The following is a 16,521-nucleotide window of genomic DNA, read 5'->3' as shown; positions in this document are numbered from 1 at the left end:
GCCATTACATTGCAACCAATGGATGTAATGTGATTGCATTCCAAAACTAATGCAATCACATTACATTGCACTCTTTCATGTCTTTAAGGAAATTTTTACCCATCGAAGCAAAGCATCGTTTTTGGGGCTGAGGGTTTGCTGCTTCTAACTATTTTGCTAAAGTCACTCCTCATTCTTCTAGCTCTGCTTCTTCATAATATGAAATTGTGGGTTGAAATCTCCCATTTTTCTTTTTCTTTCTTCTTTTTTTTATCTTCTTCTTGTATTCTTTAATCTGAATTTTTTTTATTAATTTAGGTTTTTTTCATATTTATATTTTAGGGTTTACCACTGAAACAATTTGGCCCTTGATCGGCAAGCGAGGTTGGATTTCTGGGCTAATCTTCAACATAAGGCATTGCATGACTTACCTTGGACATTGCGAGACTTACTCTGAACATTGCGTGACTAGTTTTGATAAGTCATTGCGTGACTAGTTTTTGTTAAGGCATTACGTGAGTAGTTGGTAGGCATTGCGTGACTTACTTTGGACATTGTATGGCTAGTTTTTGTTAATGCATTGCGTGATTTTGTTTGAATCCATGTAACTTTTAGAGATCTATGCGTTAACAAACCGACAAAGGCAGTCTGTTGTCGTTTTGACCCCAAAAAACCTCATTTTAACCTTGAATTTGAATTTGTACTCTTTTCATGGCTTTTTTTTAAAGATTTTACCTTCCATTTATTTTTTTTTTTGTTTAGGGTAAATTTGGTCTTCATAGTAGGAAACCATTACAATTTTTTTTAAGATTTTAGGGTGCAAGAAAAAAGTCCTACTTAGTCACGCTTGCATTATTGGTCTCAGGTTTGACTCCTGCTTCTTGTATATGGAATTTGTACTCGTTTCTATATTATGTTTTATACTTGTAGATGGAAGTTGTATCATCTAAAGAACAACTATTAATATGAGCAGAACATAATTTTCTGGGCAAAAATATGAAGCAGGATACCTAATCAATCACGCAAATATTATTGAATGAAATACTTTGTGCTTTATTCAATGGTTTACAATGAAATTCAAATTATTAAGGAGTACAATGAATTTGATGATCCAAAAAATGGGCTAAGTACTGTAATTGGAATTTGATGATTCAACTATGCAATGGCATTTTCATAAATAATGGGAATTGTAGTCAACTATAGAAAAAATATCTAATTTTTTCTAGCACTTTCTCCTGACTTCCAGCAACTTCATCGTCTTCTTCCCATCCTTCTTCCTCAATAAACGTTTTCCATATTGTATGGAAGCCATCCCTTGAAACGTCCATAACTTTCTCAAAGTAACTTCAATTCTCATGCTTTGGTACACTTTTTCAAACCTCCATAACTAGCATAAGGTATTTCTCACAAATATCAACATCTTGTGTATCTTCCTTTTCATTCAAACTCTGTCAAACTCAAGTTGAAATAGTATTATTCAATGAAAATATCAATGGCAACTTCGAAACAATCCTTAAAAATTGACGTCTGAAGGGCCACTATCTTCACGTATGACACCGATAACGTTATCAGAGTTTGTAGTCCGCATTGGACAGTAATTTAGACTGTGCCTGGGTTGTCTGCAAATTGCACATGCCTTGGGCCGACGTCGTCGAACCGTCAACTGAGAAGATGATGTTTCCCTGTTTGTCGGTAGAGATGCAAACGGACTCTGACAATTTTGTCTATTATGACCATAGCTCTTGCATTGTGAACATTTAAGTCATCCGCTGCCTTCCCCAACTGATGGAATCCTTTTCCTCCTAGGTCTTCCCGCTTGACCTCACCAACTTGGTGGCAAAACGATAATTTATTGCATGTCATCGGGGATGTCCCACTCACTAGGATGCCCAACCGGGCGAATGGGAACCACATATCCCTCCGCCCAAGATCGAGTCTTGTAATAGCCCGAGCAAAATTCAATGGCTGCACATTTGCACTTACTGCCAAGGTAACGAAATAACAGATGGCGAACAATGTAAAAATTCAATTCACCAAGCACAATATAACAAAACATGATTGCTCATACCTTATTGCCGTCATGGCATGCGTGCAGGGGAGTAGATCGGACTGGAACTCACCGCATGAACACTCCTTGGTGGAGTGGTTCACGACTCTGTCTTTACTCCTGCCTATAACTTGAAACTCCACCCGATCGATTGCTTGTACGAAAAAGTGACATGCTTCATTGACCATTTGTTCAACAAATCGGTAGCCCAAGGGCTGAGGGGCATGGTCAAATTCAATGCCTCATTGTGCCGGTCATGGAACCAACGTTGAAACATGCATCTAATGCACTTGATCAAGACCGTTATTGGCATTTTTCTTGCATGCCTCATGTAGGAGTTAATACACTTCGCAATGTTGGATGTCATTAGCTTGTATCACCTTACTGGTGACCATGCACGTGCCCATCTCTCAGGGCCTAATCTCATAAGGATGTCATAAGTAGGTTTACAAAGCTATTTCAGCTAATTCATATGTCTGTCAAAATCGACGACCCTATAGCAGTTGGCGGCCATGGTGAAAATCGCTGCAACATCTTCGCGCTTGAACCTATTTTTAACTTTTTTCCCTAAGTGGTAATTACATAGACCGTGATGAGCGTCCTTGTACACTTTCTCAACTGCATTCTTAAGGCCAAGATGCTGATTAGAAATGAACATTGCATTTTCAGGACAACCAATCGCATGACGCAATTGGTTAAGAAACCACGACCAAGACTCTTCGTCTTCGACGTGGCCAATGCCAAATGCTAGTGGATATATCTGCTCATTTGCATCTTTGCATACCGCCACAAACAGAATACCCTTGAATCTGCCTTTCAGATGTGTGGCATCAATAGCGACTACAAGCCGCATTACAGCACTAAACTCCCGAATACATGACCCGAACGCCCAGAAACAATATTTGAATCGTTGTTCCCCATCAATAGTGACAGACGTCACAGTACTAGGATTTTCACGTTCCAACATATGGAAATAAGAGGGGACGAGTTGGAATGACTCTTCCGACAGACCGAACACAAGACTCTCCGCGTACTCCTTCGCTTGCCAGGCCTTACTATATAGGCATTGCAATTCCCACTTGCGATTCATCTCTTCCATTATTTCCTTTTGGTCTCAATGGGGTTACACAATTTCCTTGCACCCTACTAGAGATAAGCTCAGCAATTACCCTCACGCTCGTAGTTCGGTACCCACATTACAAACCATCGACAATACACGTGTGTACCTTATGCAACGTTCGAACTTGCCAATATTCTCCCTCAGGCAACTTCGTTGCACGTAAAGCAAACTTGCATGCCTTATCCTTACAACCAACCTCAAAACGAGCGTGACATGACTTTTTAACTCTAAACTCAAAATGCTATTTTAATGCCAACATGCTCAAAGCTCGTTTCAATTCAACCTTCGATAGAAACACTTTTTCGCGATATAAGTGGTCATTCATTGATCTGGATTCCTCACTCCCAACTATTTAGAAGGATATCATATCTAGACCGAAAATAATCCATTAACTAGATACCCCTGTATTTTTCCTCTCTTCATCACTGTCATCAGGCAAACGAATGTCGTTCTCCAGTGCAATGGCGTTCTCGTAAATAGGGTCACCCTCAACATCTTCTAATTCAACGGTTCTGTAATGGTCGTCCAACTCAACCTCTTCTAGCACAACAGTTGTAGTATGACCTCTACCGCCATTTGCATGATTGCAATCAAGAATGTCGGTCTGTTCAACCTTGTCGTCCTTTGAACGGTCTTCATGTATACCAACGTAATCATCTTCATAGTCATAATGCAACTCATGGTTCCAATCCGCCATGTCGTTCTCTTCGACATCATCTTCAATCTGATCAGATGCATCGTCATCACTCACAACCATCATAGTGTTGTTTGCTAATAACAATGGACCTAATGCATTTTCGGGCGACAGTTGTGTTTGTTGCAAAGTATCGAGTATTTCGTTCGATGCACATTTTGATTGGAATTGTGCAGACATCATTTGCAGACACCTCATGTGTGCGTCGGGCTGCTGAAACTCATGAGGATACATCAAATGTGATTGCCATGGTTGTTTGTTAGGAAATGCATGGTGTGGTATGTCAGAATAATTAACATTCTTTTATTGTTGATTACTATATTGGATACCGTGCTCATGTGGAATATTGTCTGCATTTCCTGCCTTAACTGTCACAAACACAATGACTGCCCTTTCATTTCGCAGAATACTCGTTACATCTTCATCATCCCTAATAACTACGCGCGAAACCCTTGCAACATGGCTGAGCGATGCATGTAGCTCGATTTCATTATGCGAGTTGACCCCAACAACCTCTTCAACCAGCTTTATTAGTCTCAAAAATGACAAATCACTCCCAACACCCCTCACTCGTGTCTCACCGCCCTTGTAAGTGTCATCGACTCAATGACCACCGTATGTAATCATAAGCTTCACATTTGGCAGGCCGCTGAAATTTAACAGAAAATAAGTGTCATGATCAGTCAATTTATCAAAAATAGCCCCTCAATGCATAGAAACCACTTATGCAATGCCTAAGTCACATTTGGCTGGTCGCAGAAATTTAACAAAAATTAATTGTCGTAATGTCTAATACACATTAATGCAATGCCTAATAACTAGTGAACAAACGCCCCTAAACAAGAGGCGAAGTGCACAAGTCACGCTCCACCGCTCTCGCAATATATAACAACAGATCACGTAATACATAAAAACCAGTAGCGCAATCCTAAAAAACTACTGAACAAAAGCCTCTAAACAACACATGAATTACACAAGTCACGTGTAATCACTCTCGTAATACATAACAACACGTCACGCAATATATCAAATTCGGTCACACAACCCTAAAAACTACTGAACAAAAGCCCCTAAACAACACATGGATTGCACAAGTCACGCGCCACCACTCACGCTACAACAAGTAACGCAATATATAAAAACCAGTCATGCAAACCTAAAACTACTGAACAAAAGCCTCAAAACAATACATGAATTGCACAAGTCACGCGCCACTACTCTAGCTACAACAGCTAACGCAATATATAAAAATCAGTCACGCACTGCCTAAAAAACTATTGAACAATAGCCTCAAAGGAACACATGAATTGCATAGGCTAGTCACGCACCACCAGGCTCGCAATTCCTAAGAATAAGTCACCCAATGAATAATAAGCCTTTAAACAAGAGGTGAATTGCACTAGTCACACAATACCTAATAATAAGTCAATCGATGCCTAATATCCACTCACGTTATGTCAACTTAAACAGTCATGTACTGGCCCAACATCACGCAATACATAGTAACACGTCACCTTAGGTACTCTATTCCATATACATACAAACCACTCACGCAATGTCTCAACAGAAGATATGCATAGCACAATTCACGCACCGCGTATCACCCACTCTCCCCATACCTAATAATAGGTCACCCAATGCCTAACATCCACTCACGAAGTTATTTAGCATAACATAACTTAAACGAAGAAAATAACTCAACGAAATATCTGCTCAATGAAAATAAAAATTGCTATAAATTTTTTTCAAATTTTATTAAACCCCCCCCCCCGAAAATACAAGGAAATGATACAAAAAAAATGAACCGTAGTTCATTTCTTCATAAGTTCATTTACTTTGAACTCTATCTCGGCAAGAATCTTTTCATTGCTCAAGATGGCAGCCTCCAAGTCAAAAGTCCTTTGCATCAGGTTGTCGATGAGGACTTGAATCTCCTGCTGGAATATGTGCAACTCGTCCCTCACACTCAAGAATATGTGCAACTAGTCCCTCACACTCAAAGGCATCTCCTCCTCTTTGGAGGCTGCCTCTTTCCCCTTCTCGACTCTTAGATCTCTAGAGGTCATTTTTCAATTATCTGAGATTGATTAAGATAATTGAATTTGATTCAAATGGTTAATGGTTCCCTTATTTATAGGCATGAAAGCTGACTCTTCGTTTTCTATAGCCATATCAGTGCAATGAAAGAGGGCTGAATTGGTTATTAAGTACCTGTTCGACCTGCCCTTTCATCTTATCTACCTCTTAAAAGCAAAAGCCAAGCCAAACATCATTTTCTAAGAAATTCTTAATAAAAAGCAACTTCAAGGTTTTCTCTCTTTTTCACTAATCAACAAGGATTTTAATGTTACCTATTTTCTCTTTTTTTTTTTAATTTAGTCATCATGGTCAACCAACCAAAATCTAATACTATTGCTACTATATAAGTCTGAAATTATATATATACTTTAAGAATTACATTAGAGCTTATTAGGTTATTGAAGATAATCAGTAGAGAATCACCTTCAACATTGGGTAGCTAAAGCCACGCAATGCTTACAAATAGGTCACGCAATACTCAACAAATATTCAGTCACGTAATATTAATTCACGTAATGCATGTCACGCAACGCTAACAAATACTCAGTCACGTAATGCTTATAAAGAACTCACGTAATGCTCAACAAATATTCAGTCAGGTAATATTCAATCATGTATTAACTGCCACGTAATGCTCAACATATATTCAGTCACGTAATGCCTATAAAGAACTCACGAATGCTCAACAAATATTCAAGCACCTAATGCCAAATAAACAGGTTACGATTCCTAATATCCAGTCACTCAATGCCTAACAAATATTCACGCATCGCCTATAAATTGATTGATTTCGCTACCCCCAACCAGATTTAAGTTTCCAAACTCATATAATTTACCCATCAACTTTTTCATTCTATGAATCTAAATAAACGTAAGAACCCATAACAAATACCTTGATGTCATCTCTGCACTTTGGAATCGTGAGAAAGTTGGCTGCCGATATAGACCTCGATGGCGTTGGAGAGCTGGACAGAGGGATAGCTAAATCTAAATCGAGATTTAATTTTGAAATTTTAAGCTAAATGGCGGGTGAGCAGAAAGAAAGAAAATCAGACGCGCCTTCATTTGGATTAATTGGATTAAAGGGTATTCTTGTCAAGTCCTAGCAAAATTTGGCTAAAAACAATTAAAATTATAGAGACGGTCATTTTTTAAGTCACTTGACTACGAAGGTCATTTTCCACAATTTTTTCTTATATAAAAATATAAAACAAAAATACAAAAGATTCATTGTATGGGAAATTTATGTATTTCACCGAACTATATATTATGCCAAATATCCAATCAAACAAAAAAAACTAAAACCAAAAACCAAACACAAAGAAACTTTCTTGTGAAAGGATTCCACAATTTTTCCTAAGATACTTTCAAGATTGCAATCACCAGTTCTTTTCAATCTCTCTCACAATCTACATACTCAAGACTGATTACATCAAAAAGCTCTCTCTCACACTCTTAAGGTGTTTTTCAACTCTCAAAACAACACACACTTAATCCTAAGCAGAAGCACATATTTATAGGTACCCAAAAAATCCTAAACTTATTTACCAAGCAAAAAAAGTTAATTACCAAGTAATTTTGTAAGTCAATAACTCTAAACAAACATGATCAGAATTTGAGTCAATAATCCCAACAATCTCCACCTTGACACAAATGCACTCCTACAAGCTAATGGCTCCACCTCTTCACCATGCTTGCAAAAGCGACTAGCTTTGTGGTTGACAAATTCACATCTTCGTCCTCAACATGATATGAAAATCTCAACTCTTCTCCCGTAATTTTACTTCCAATAACTCCTACAAAATTTTCAAATTCTTCATTCTTTTCATTACAATCTCAAACCTTTAGTAATCTTCGAACCTCCACCTTGAGAAGCTTAATATCCATAACCAAAACTATCTAATTTTCTAAGAGAAATCAAATTTATTGACAATTGCTTGGCACGTGTCATAGTCCCTGATGTTTTGACACTACCATCATGTAAGCGAATCTTTACACAACCAATGCCTTCAATTTTGTCTTCACTATCATCAGTCATGTGAATTAGTTTCCCCTAAGCATTCATTAAATTTCCAATATCCTCCATTAGTTTCTTTCAACAAGCTTTTATGTTCCCCATCTCACGACAATAATAACCTTCTTTATCACTCTAATCTATTCTAGGCCTAGAATTTGATCTATCCCCCCATCTTCCATCATTCTTTTCTCTTACATTGTTTCTCCCTCGCCCCACCATCAAAGTTTCAACCCTTGCTCCATCATCATTCTTTTGATTCTCGTTTCAATCTCTCATGCTATGTAAGTACAATAGTCACCTTTCGTGCGTAATGTATCCTTCCCAACCATAAATGGTGTAGTTATGTGATCATATTTTTCAGCAAGAGAACTCATCAAAATTATTGCCTTATCCTTTTCCTTCATTATCTCATCTATACTTGACAATTGAGTGATAAATATATTGAACTCTTTTAAATGTGTCCTTAAAGTTATTCCTCCCTTCACCTTATAAAATTCTTTCAAACGTAACTTATTTATGATGGATTTTGACACTTAAATTCTTTCTAATTTATTCATCAAATCTTTCAGGGATTTGTCATTGACATCATTCATCCTTGATGACTTCTCCATTTATTAGTATTAACACATCAATCACAATACTCTATCACATGATAAAATTATTTGTTTTACAAAACGCTAATCTCAAACTTTGTAGCCCAGCCATTGATAACTTCCATCAGGGTGACTATGATATCATTTGTTATGCCAAATACACAATCAAGAAAATAGAAGCAAAAACTAAACACAAGAAACACAGATCTTTCTTAAGAAAAGATTTCATAACTTTCACTATCAAACTTTCACAATTACATATATAATCACCAATTCCGTTAAATAACCAAAATGAATAACACCTAAATAACTCTCATACACTCTCTTAAAGTCTTTCAACTCTCAAAACAATACACACTTAAGCCTGTGCATAAGCATATATTTGTAAACACTCAAAAAGCCCTAAAAGGGCTAAACTTTTTCTTTTTTTTGAAAAGGGAATTGAATTCTGCTATTTAAATAGGGAGATTATACACTAACTAATGTGTCAAATATTTGGGTGCCCTTAAAACCCTAAACTTATTTACCAAGTAACTAATTTTTTAACCAAGGTAACTTTAAACAAACATAATTAAAATTTGAGCCAATAATCCCAAGCCATACATCTACTTAATTATTTAGTAGTTAGTAGCATTAGCTTTACGGCATTTACAATTTATACTTGAATTTCCATGTAAATCATGTTACTTGTGAGGATAATGAATAATATACATAAGAAGTTGAATATTTTCACTAAATATTAACACTATTTTTACTTTTTATAGAATTTTAATGAAATCAAATTTATCATGGAGTTGTTCATTTTTAGTAAAATTTAATATAAATAAAGATTAAAAGAAGGAGAATGTGACGAATTAAGAAATCGTTGTACTATACGATACGTTGTGTACATAAGTATACAGATATTTCTTTCCATTTCTTCTAAATTGATTGCTTTATGCAATTAACAGTTTTAGGCCACTTTGGTTTGAGTTTTAAACCCATTTAAGGCATGCACTTTGCCCCTATATTTTTTTGGCTATTTAATTTGATTTTTTTTCTTTTCATATTCATTTTCATTTTTTAATTATTTAGCTTTTTCATGCACATATTTAAAATTAGAAAATTATTTCAAAAATTCTATCTAGGAATAATGAAAATTGTAAAAATAAATTTTTAATAAATTAAATTCAAAAAATCATAAGTATTTAGAATAAATCTTCTAAGAAAGGAATTTTTAGGAAAGTTACAAATTGTAATTTTCTTAAAATTTTCAAAATAAAAATATTTATGGGACCTTACCAAATGTATTGTGTAAAATATCAAAAATTATTTTTCAAGAAAGATTATTTCTGCATAATTATTAAAATATAAAAAATAAATAGCTAAGAATAAAAATATTTTATAAATTAAAAATTACATCATGATATTTATTTACTTGCACCATAAGCATTTAATTTTAATTATGTAAAATATGTGAAAATCCTCCAATTATGAAATTTTAAGAAAGTTTTGAATGACAATTTTCTTGAAAATTCCTTGGTGAGGAAATTTTCTAAAATTCTACAAAAAAAAAATTTTGTTGGATAATTTAGAATAATTTCTAATGTAAAAGGTTTGCATTTATTTTTCAAAAAGTAAAATAAAATAAAGGTATAAAGTGTAAATAAATACAAATTCTCTAATGATGGAATTTTAACAAAAGTTGTAAATGACAATTTTCTTAAAATTTTCCAAGTGAGAATTTTCTTAAATTTTGTCAAAACTGGTGTGGATTTTAGAAAATATTTCAATATTAAAAGATTTTTATTATAAAAAAATAAAATCATAATAAATTAAAAAAATAAGAAAAAAAGAATTTAACTTAAATATTTTTTCATAAAATATTAAAATTCGACAATGGAGTCTCTTTAAGGAAATAAGTGATTTTCTTGAATGTTCTTAAAGTGAGAGAGCTCTTTTATTTTTTGCCAAAAATGTTGAGAAACTTAAGAAAAGTCTCCAATATTTAAAAATAAAAATTCGTCAAGAAAATACATTATATGAGGTTAAGGTTTATTTATAATGGTAAAAAATAAGATAATACATAATTAATTGGTATTGTTCTTTGAATGGAGGTCGTGGGATGATTATACTTTCTTTGCGCGTAATTATACTCCTGAATCTAAATTTGTTTCATAAATCAGAACTTATCTTTTTTAATGAACTTAAATCAAACATATGATCTCATTAGAAAAGATGAGACTCAATTAGATAAACAATCACACTTAAATATAGAAGATTAGTGATGATTCTTCTTTTACGTCAAACAATTAGATTTTCAAACTCACATGTTATAGCACAAGTGTTTAATTTTTTAAAATAAAATATATTTCATACTTTTCAATTAGTTAGTGCTCTGCGACTTGAGAAAGAAATATTTAATTCTGAAACTATATGAAAAGTATGTATGATGGTGACCAGAAGTAACATGGAAAGCATAGTTGGTTTTCGATTTTGTGGCTTGGGTACATAATTATAGAGATATGGGTTGGGCAAGTGAACCTATTTGGGCCTCACCGACAGCCTTGAATCAAATAATATTTCTTTTTTTTTCAGATAATTTAATATTTCTTTTATTCTTCTTTTTCTTTTTGATGGATTATTTATTTTCTTCTTTTCAAAATGAAGATATATTTATTAATTCAATTTGAGGCTAGGAAATTATATTTCATTTTTCATAGACATAATGCCAAAGTTGATTCCGAAAAAAAATGAGGGCTAACTTTATCACAAATTCTAATAATATCAATTACTACTTAGAAATATTTATTTAATATGTTTTGTGATATATAAATAAATATCTTTAAATTATTGTAGTTCTTATCCTTATATAAAGAAAAGAGAAGATATGACATGAAATTATTAAAAAGTTTTATTTCCTTTTCTATTTTTATTTTTATTGTAGTTATTTGATTTCTTTGTTTAGGTAATCGGACTTGTGACAGTTCCAACACACTTTGGATATTCATTTCCCTTAATTCTTCAGCTGACATTAAGGAATTTCTTCCTCAGAATGTTTGGGAACACATCTTTTGATTGCATTAATTATAAGTGGTAATCATACAAAATGAGTAAATTTTGGGTTGAATTATTACAGATCATTTTAAATCGATTCAAATTATATACGAGTTACTTGACATGTTGGGTATTTTCAATCTCGAATCATCTCATATCATCTTGAGATGTTTGCGTAGTAATATATATATATGTAAACAACTAAAAAGATTTAAGAATTATCATTTATATATAATATCAAAATCTTTTTGCTTATATAAAGAAACTTACATTAGCAATAAATAAATATAATCAATAAAATAAATAATTGAATGAATTTTATTTCATAAGAGTTAGGTGTTGTTTGATAAATTGAAAAATTTAACACTAAAAAATTAAATACTGAAATTTGCGTTAAAAAAATTTTAAAGAGTAAATTTATTTCATAAAAATTGTTTTGTATGCTACTAAATATTAAATGTTGATTAGATTTTTCATTAAATATTTCGTAAAAGAGAAATATGATTTTAAAAGTATTTTATATTGATAATAGTCAAAACATAAGAATATATGGTTAAAAGAAAAAAAAATGTAACATTAATATAATTAAATAAAAAAATTCCTTAAAATAAAATTGACTTATTACATCAAGTAGCTTTCAGCTACTTCAAATTCTCTACGCTTTTTCAATGAAAATATTCCCTTAATTGGTTTCCAAAATTGAATAATCACACATTGAAAGTTTTAATTTTCAATGGTGGAAATGTTTGATCAGTACTTTATCAAACACGCCCTTAACCTCAAAATTAAATTAATTATCCAAATAATAATATAAAATTGAAATAAATTTATAAATCATAGTATATGCTTTGAACAAATTGAAAGGGTCCAAAGATGACTGTATGCAAAATTTCATTTCAATCCACTGTCCGAATTCACATTGTTCTCCGGACATTTGAAAGGGCCCAAGATGTTAAAAGAAAAGGACATGGCGTCTTCCATACATAAAAAAATATAACTAAAAACCCTCATACCAAACCTGAAAGCAAAAAGAAATTATTGCCGCATGCAAGACTGGAAAAGCAGAGATGCCTTTGACTTTCTTGCCCTGGTAAAGAAAAGATGAAACCATCTTCCCTCTTTCTGTTTGTTGCAAGACCTACCTTTCAAGAAAATAGACTGCAATTACCACTAAAGGCTTCAATCTTCAAATTTCTTGAATGTCAGAATGCATTATACGATAATACAATCTTTTTGGCCATCTCAGATTTCAGTTGGAGATGACTGCCCTAGCCCAGAAAGTCATGGTGTTTCACTTTTGTAAGGAGTTAATAGTTCTAAACATGTTAAACAAGAAGCCAAAGGTTGGCAACATCATCAGTCTAAAATTTTCTTCTCAGCAAGCATTTGACATATCCATTCATACGGTAGAGTATAAAAAGCTGGCCTGCCAATGAACTCAAAGCAAACTCATCCTGAATTAATCATTTTGAAGGATCATTATAGCATTTGTTGTAATGACATCCTTGCACCACATGAAGTTTTTTAGCTACACGCTTGTATTTCAGACGACAATAATGGGTAGCAGAAGATTAAATAGAGCAAACATCACTTGCGAACAATATTATTAACATGTTATCAAATGAAATAAAACCATACTTGCAGAAACAATAACTCTATGACAGCAATGACCCCTCTCTACTGAACTATGTATATTTGAAATACTCTTTCCTTAACTATTTGCTATGGCTAAAAGAGTAAAAAAAATTTTACAAGGTATAGTATCAATATCTCATCTCATATTTTACACACAAAAGGTTTACCTTAGAGGATGTACAAAATCTGGATCCAGAGATCACAAGCCAAAGCAATTTCTGTATGGAGCTTACAAATTGAAATGAGTTCATTTCGTGTCAGATTGTAGCAGGGATGTTGATTGCTTTCCCATATTCATTCCTGAAGCTAAAGGAGAAACCATAGCTGTTTGCAATGAGGAAGATGATGAGGGAGCTGGGGCAGAAGCAGCAAAAGTTGAGAAGGCACTGATATTACTGCTTACATTTATGCTGGTTCCACTAATGGAACCTTCAGTGGCAGATTTTGGTGCTGGTGGTCTCTCAATCTCTGTGATTCCTTCCAGCATCTGAACCACTTTTCCCATCATTGGCCTCTGAGAAGGCTGTTCCTGGATGCACCAAAAGCTAACCTGAATTGCCCTAATTACTTGCTCCATATCCACGTCTTGATCAACAAGCCTTTTATCAACAATTCCCTCCACATTACCGCTCTCAAACTCTTCATAAGCCCATATAGAAAACTTTTTCCTATTAGTGTCTACTGAAACATCAAAGTTCCTTCTTCCACTCACTATCTCCAACAAAACCATCCCATAGCTATAAACATCAGATTTGGAAGTAACTGGAAGGTTCGCAAGCCATTCAGGTGCCAAATAACCCCTTGTCCCCCTAACACTTGTCAAGGTTCGGTATCTATGGTCTTTGGGATTTATGAGTTTGGCAAGGCCAAAATCTGACACTTTGGCGTTGTAATTTTCATCCAACAGAATGTTCTCAGGCTTTATATCACAATGAACAATGCAATCCCGACACTCCTCGTGAAGGTATGTTATTCCCCTAGCGGTTCCAAGAGCAATGTTGAAACGATATTCCCAGCTCAACGTCTTTCCTGATTGCTCTTCTGTGACAAAAAGAAAGTTATCTAGAGACGCATTTTTCATGAACTCATACACTAAAAGCCTGTGACGGCCCTCAGAGCAAAAACCTATCAATCTCACCAAGTTCAAATGGTGGGTGCTACTAATGGTAGCAACCTCCATTCTAAACTGTTTTTCACCCTGCTCAATACCTTCTAGTTGCTTCACTGCCACAACTGTCCTGTTAGTAAGAATCCCTTTATATACAGCCCCAAATCCCCCTGCTCCCAGCTTTTCCTTAAACCCCTTGGTTGAGCGCTGGAGCTCCTTATATGAGAACTGGACAGGAGCACCAGATGCATACTCAAGAAGAGCATATTGAGCTGATAAACCCCCAAATTTGGGACTGTTTCTACAACACCACCACCACAAACTGCCTTCCAGTGCAACCAAAACCAAAAGTGTAACCACAACCACAACCACTACAATCCATGCACGCAACCTCCAACCTTTGCTATTCTCTGCATTATATGCAAAAGGAGATGGGTTTGGTACTGCTGGTCCACAAATCTTAACAAAAGAAGCGCTAGGATGTGCCGGACTCTGATACCCACTAACAAACTCGGTAGTTTTCAAGTAACAAAACCCTGTTCCATCTGACAAAGCAGTGGAAGCAACACAAGCAGGACCCACAAGACAATTCAATCTACAAGCTGTTATCCCAACAGAGAAAAGCTGAGAAGACAACTCAGGTTGGTAAGTCAAAAACTCAGTATGATCCAATGCCAACATAGTTGCACTCCCCGGACAATCCTCAATCTCCACTTTCCTCTTACACCCTTGTCTCCTATCATTCACATCAACCGGCTCAAAATTCTCAGATGGACACCCGCAAATCGGATTTGAATCGTTATAGCTACAAATTCCCATATTCCCACAGTAACCAAAAACATCACACTGATCCAAAACAGCTGACAATCTCACAGTTTCAGTCCTAGTATTTCTAGCAGAACTATAAATCCTTAAATTCCCATCATTATCTAACCTCAAAAACCTCAAAATATCACTTCCTTCAGCATAATCACTACTATAAAACATAATTGCCCCACTTGTTAAACTAGGATCAAATATAGATAAAACCCCAGTAGCTTGCAATCTTAAACTTGGTGAAGTTAAATTAGCATTAACAGAAGAATTCAACCCTTGGTTCCAATAAACAATACTGTCATTCCATTTCAAAGTTAAATTCCCCGGCTTTTGAAGAGAAAACGAATATAACCCAGATTTTAAAACTCGCCCCAAAGTGAAATTCTGACCTGGAACAATCGTATCCGTAGGATGATCAAACGAAGACCAAACTGTAGCACTTCCGTTGCCCAGTAGCCGTAGTTCCCCCGAGTCTTCCAAGGAAGCAGAGGAAACACCCTGGTTGGCCGTGTCAGAGTCCCAGACAACGGCGCCGGAGCCATTGAAAAGACGGAGGGCTCCGTTGGAGAGTAAACGGAGGGAACCACCAGAGTCAATAGTGGCACCGCCGCCTGCAGTCCAAACAGGAACTCCACCTGCAAATGTGATGGCAGCCAGGAAAGAGTTGGAGGAACGTGAGGAAATAAAGGAAAGGGAGAAAGTGGAATTGGAAGAGGACCATGATTGGCTTGGGGTTGAAGGGGAGATGGAGGAGCCTAAGGAGATCGTGGAGGAGGAAGCAATATAGAAAGTTGAGAAGGAAAAGAAGAAGAATAAAGAGAGGAAGTGGAGGAGGGTCATTTTGCTCTTCTTCTGTGGATTGAGTTGTTGGGAGATGGTTGCTTATAGCTTTTTTGTTGGTGGGGAGAGAAGAGAAGAAGAGGAAGGAGGGAAGAGCAGTGGGAGGAGGAGACTTTGACTCATTCCCGTTAGGACAGTCATTTTCAAGCGTTAACGCAAGGGAAGGGTCTGGTTCGTCTACTTTTCTTTGCACGAAAAAGGGCGGATTGGCCGACTGGGGTTTTTTTTTTCACTTTTTTAGAGCAATTTTGCCCTTTTTTCCTCCTCTGTTTTTGCTTCTTTTTTTTTTTCCTTTAAATATGTTTTTATTTGTTTTATTTATTCCTTTCTTTTTTTGTCTCTTTAAACCTAGAAATGATAACAAATATCTGAGTTAGTCGCGCCGCATATTTGAAAAATGATAGAAGAAAGATGATTGATCTCTCAATGGGTTCAACTTTATGCTGCCTAAACAAACCAAAAACGTGATGAAAGAAAGAGGAAAATAATAAGATGAGACTCATGATCAGTATTAGTAAATTAGTTAATGGTAGTCAGCCCAACGTGTTCAACTTGTT

At 35.1% G+C, this 16,521-nt stretch overlaps 1 protein-coding gene across 1 annotated transcript; it reads right to left on the bottom strand.

Moving 5' to 3' along the window:
* On the bottom strand, positions 13,137-16,158 carry LOC18593124 (G-type lectin S-receptor-like serine/threonine-protein kinase At1g34300). The gene has a single exon (XM_007020184.2). It carries the CDS (start codon positions 15,962-15,964, stop codon positions 13,448-13,450), a length of 2,517 nt encoding a protein of 838 aa, XP_007020246.2. The 5' UTR covers positions 15,965-16,158; the 3' UTR covers positions 13,137-13,447.

This window comes from Theobroma cacao, chromosome 8, assembly GCF_000208745.1.
Source record: "Theobroma cacao cultivar B97-61/B2 chromosome 8, Criollo_cocoa_genome_V2, whole genome shotgun sequence".
Classification (NCBI taxonomy): Eukaryota; Viridiplantae; Streptophyta; class Magnoliopsida; order Malvales; family Malvaceae; genus Theobroma; species Theobroma cacao.
This window is presented reverse-complemented; position numbering and strand designations above follow the sequence as displayed.

What these genes read in the sequence shown, in the direction of transcription:
- LOC18593124 (XM_007020184.2), bottom strand. Translation starts at nt 15,964, where the DNA reads ATGACCCTCCTCCACTTCCTCTCTTTATTCTTCTTCTTTTCCTTCTCA.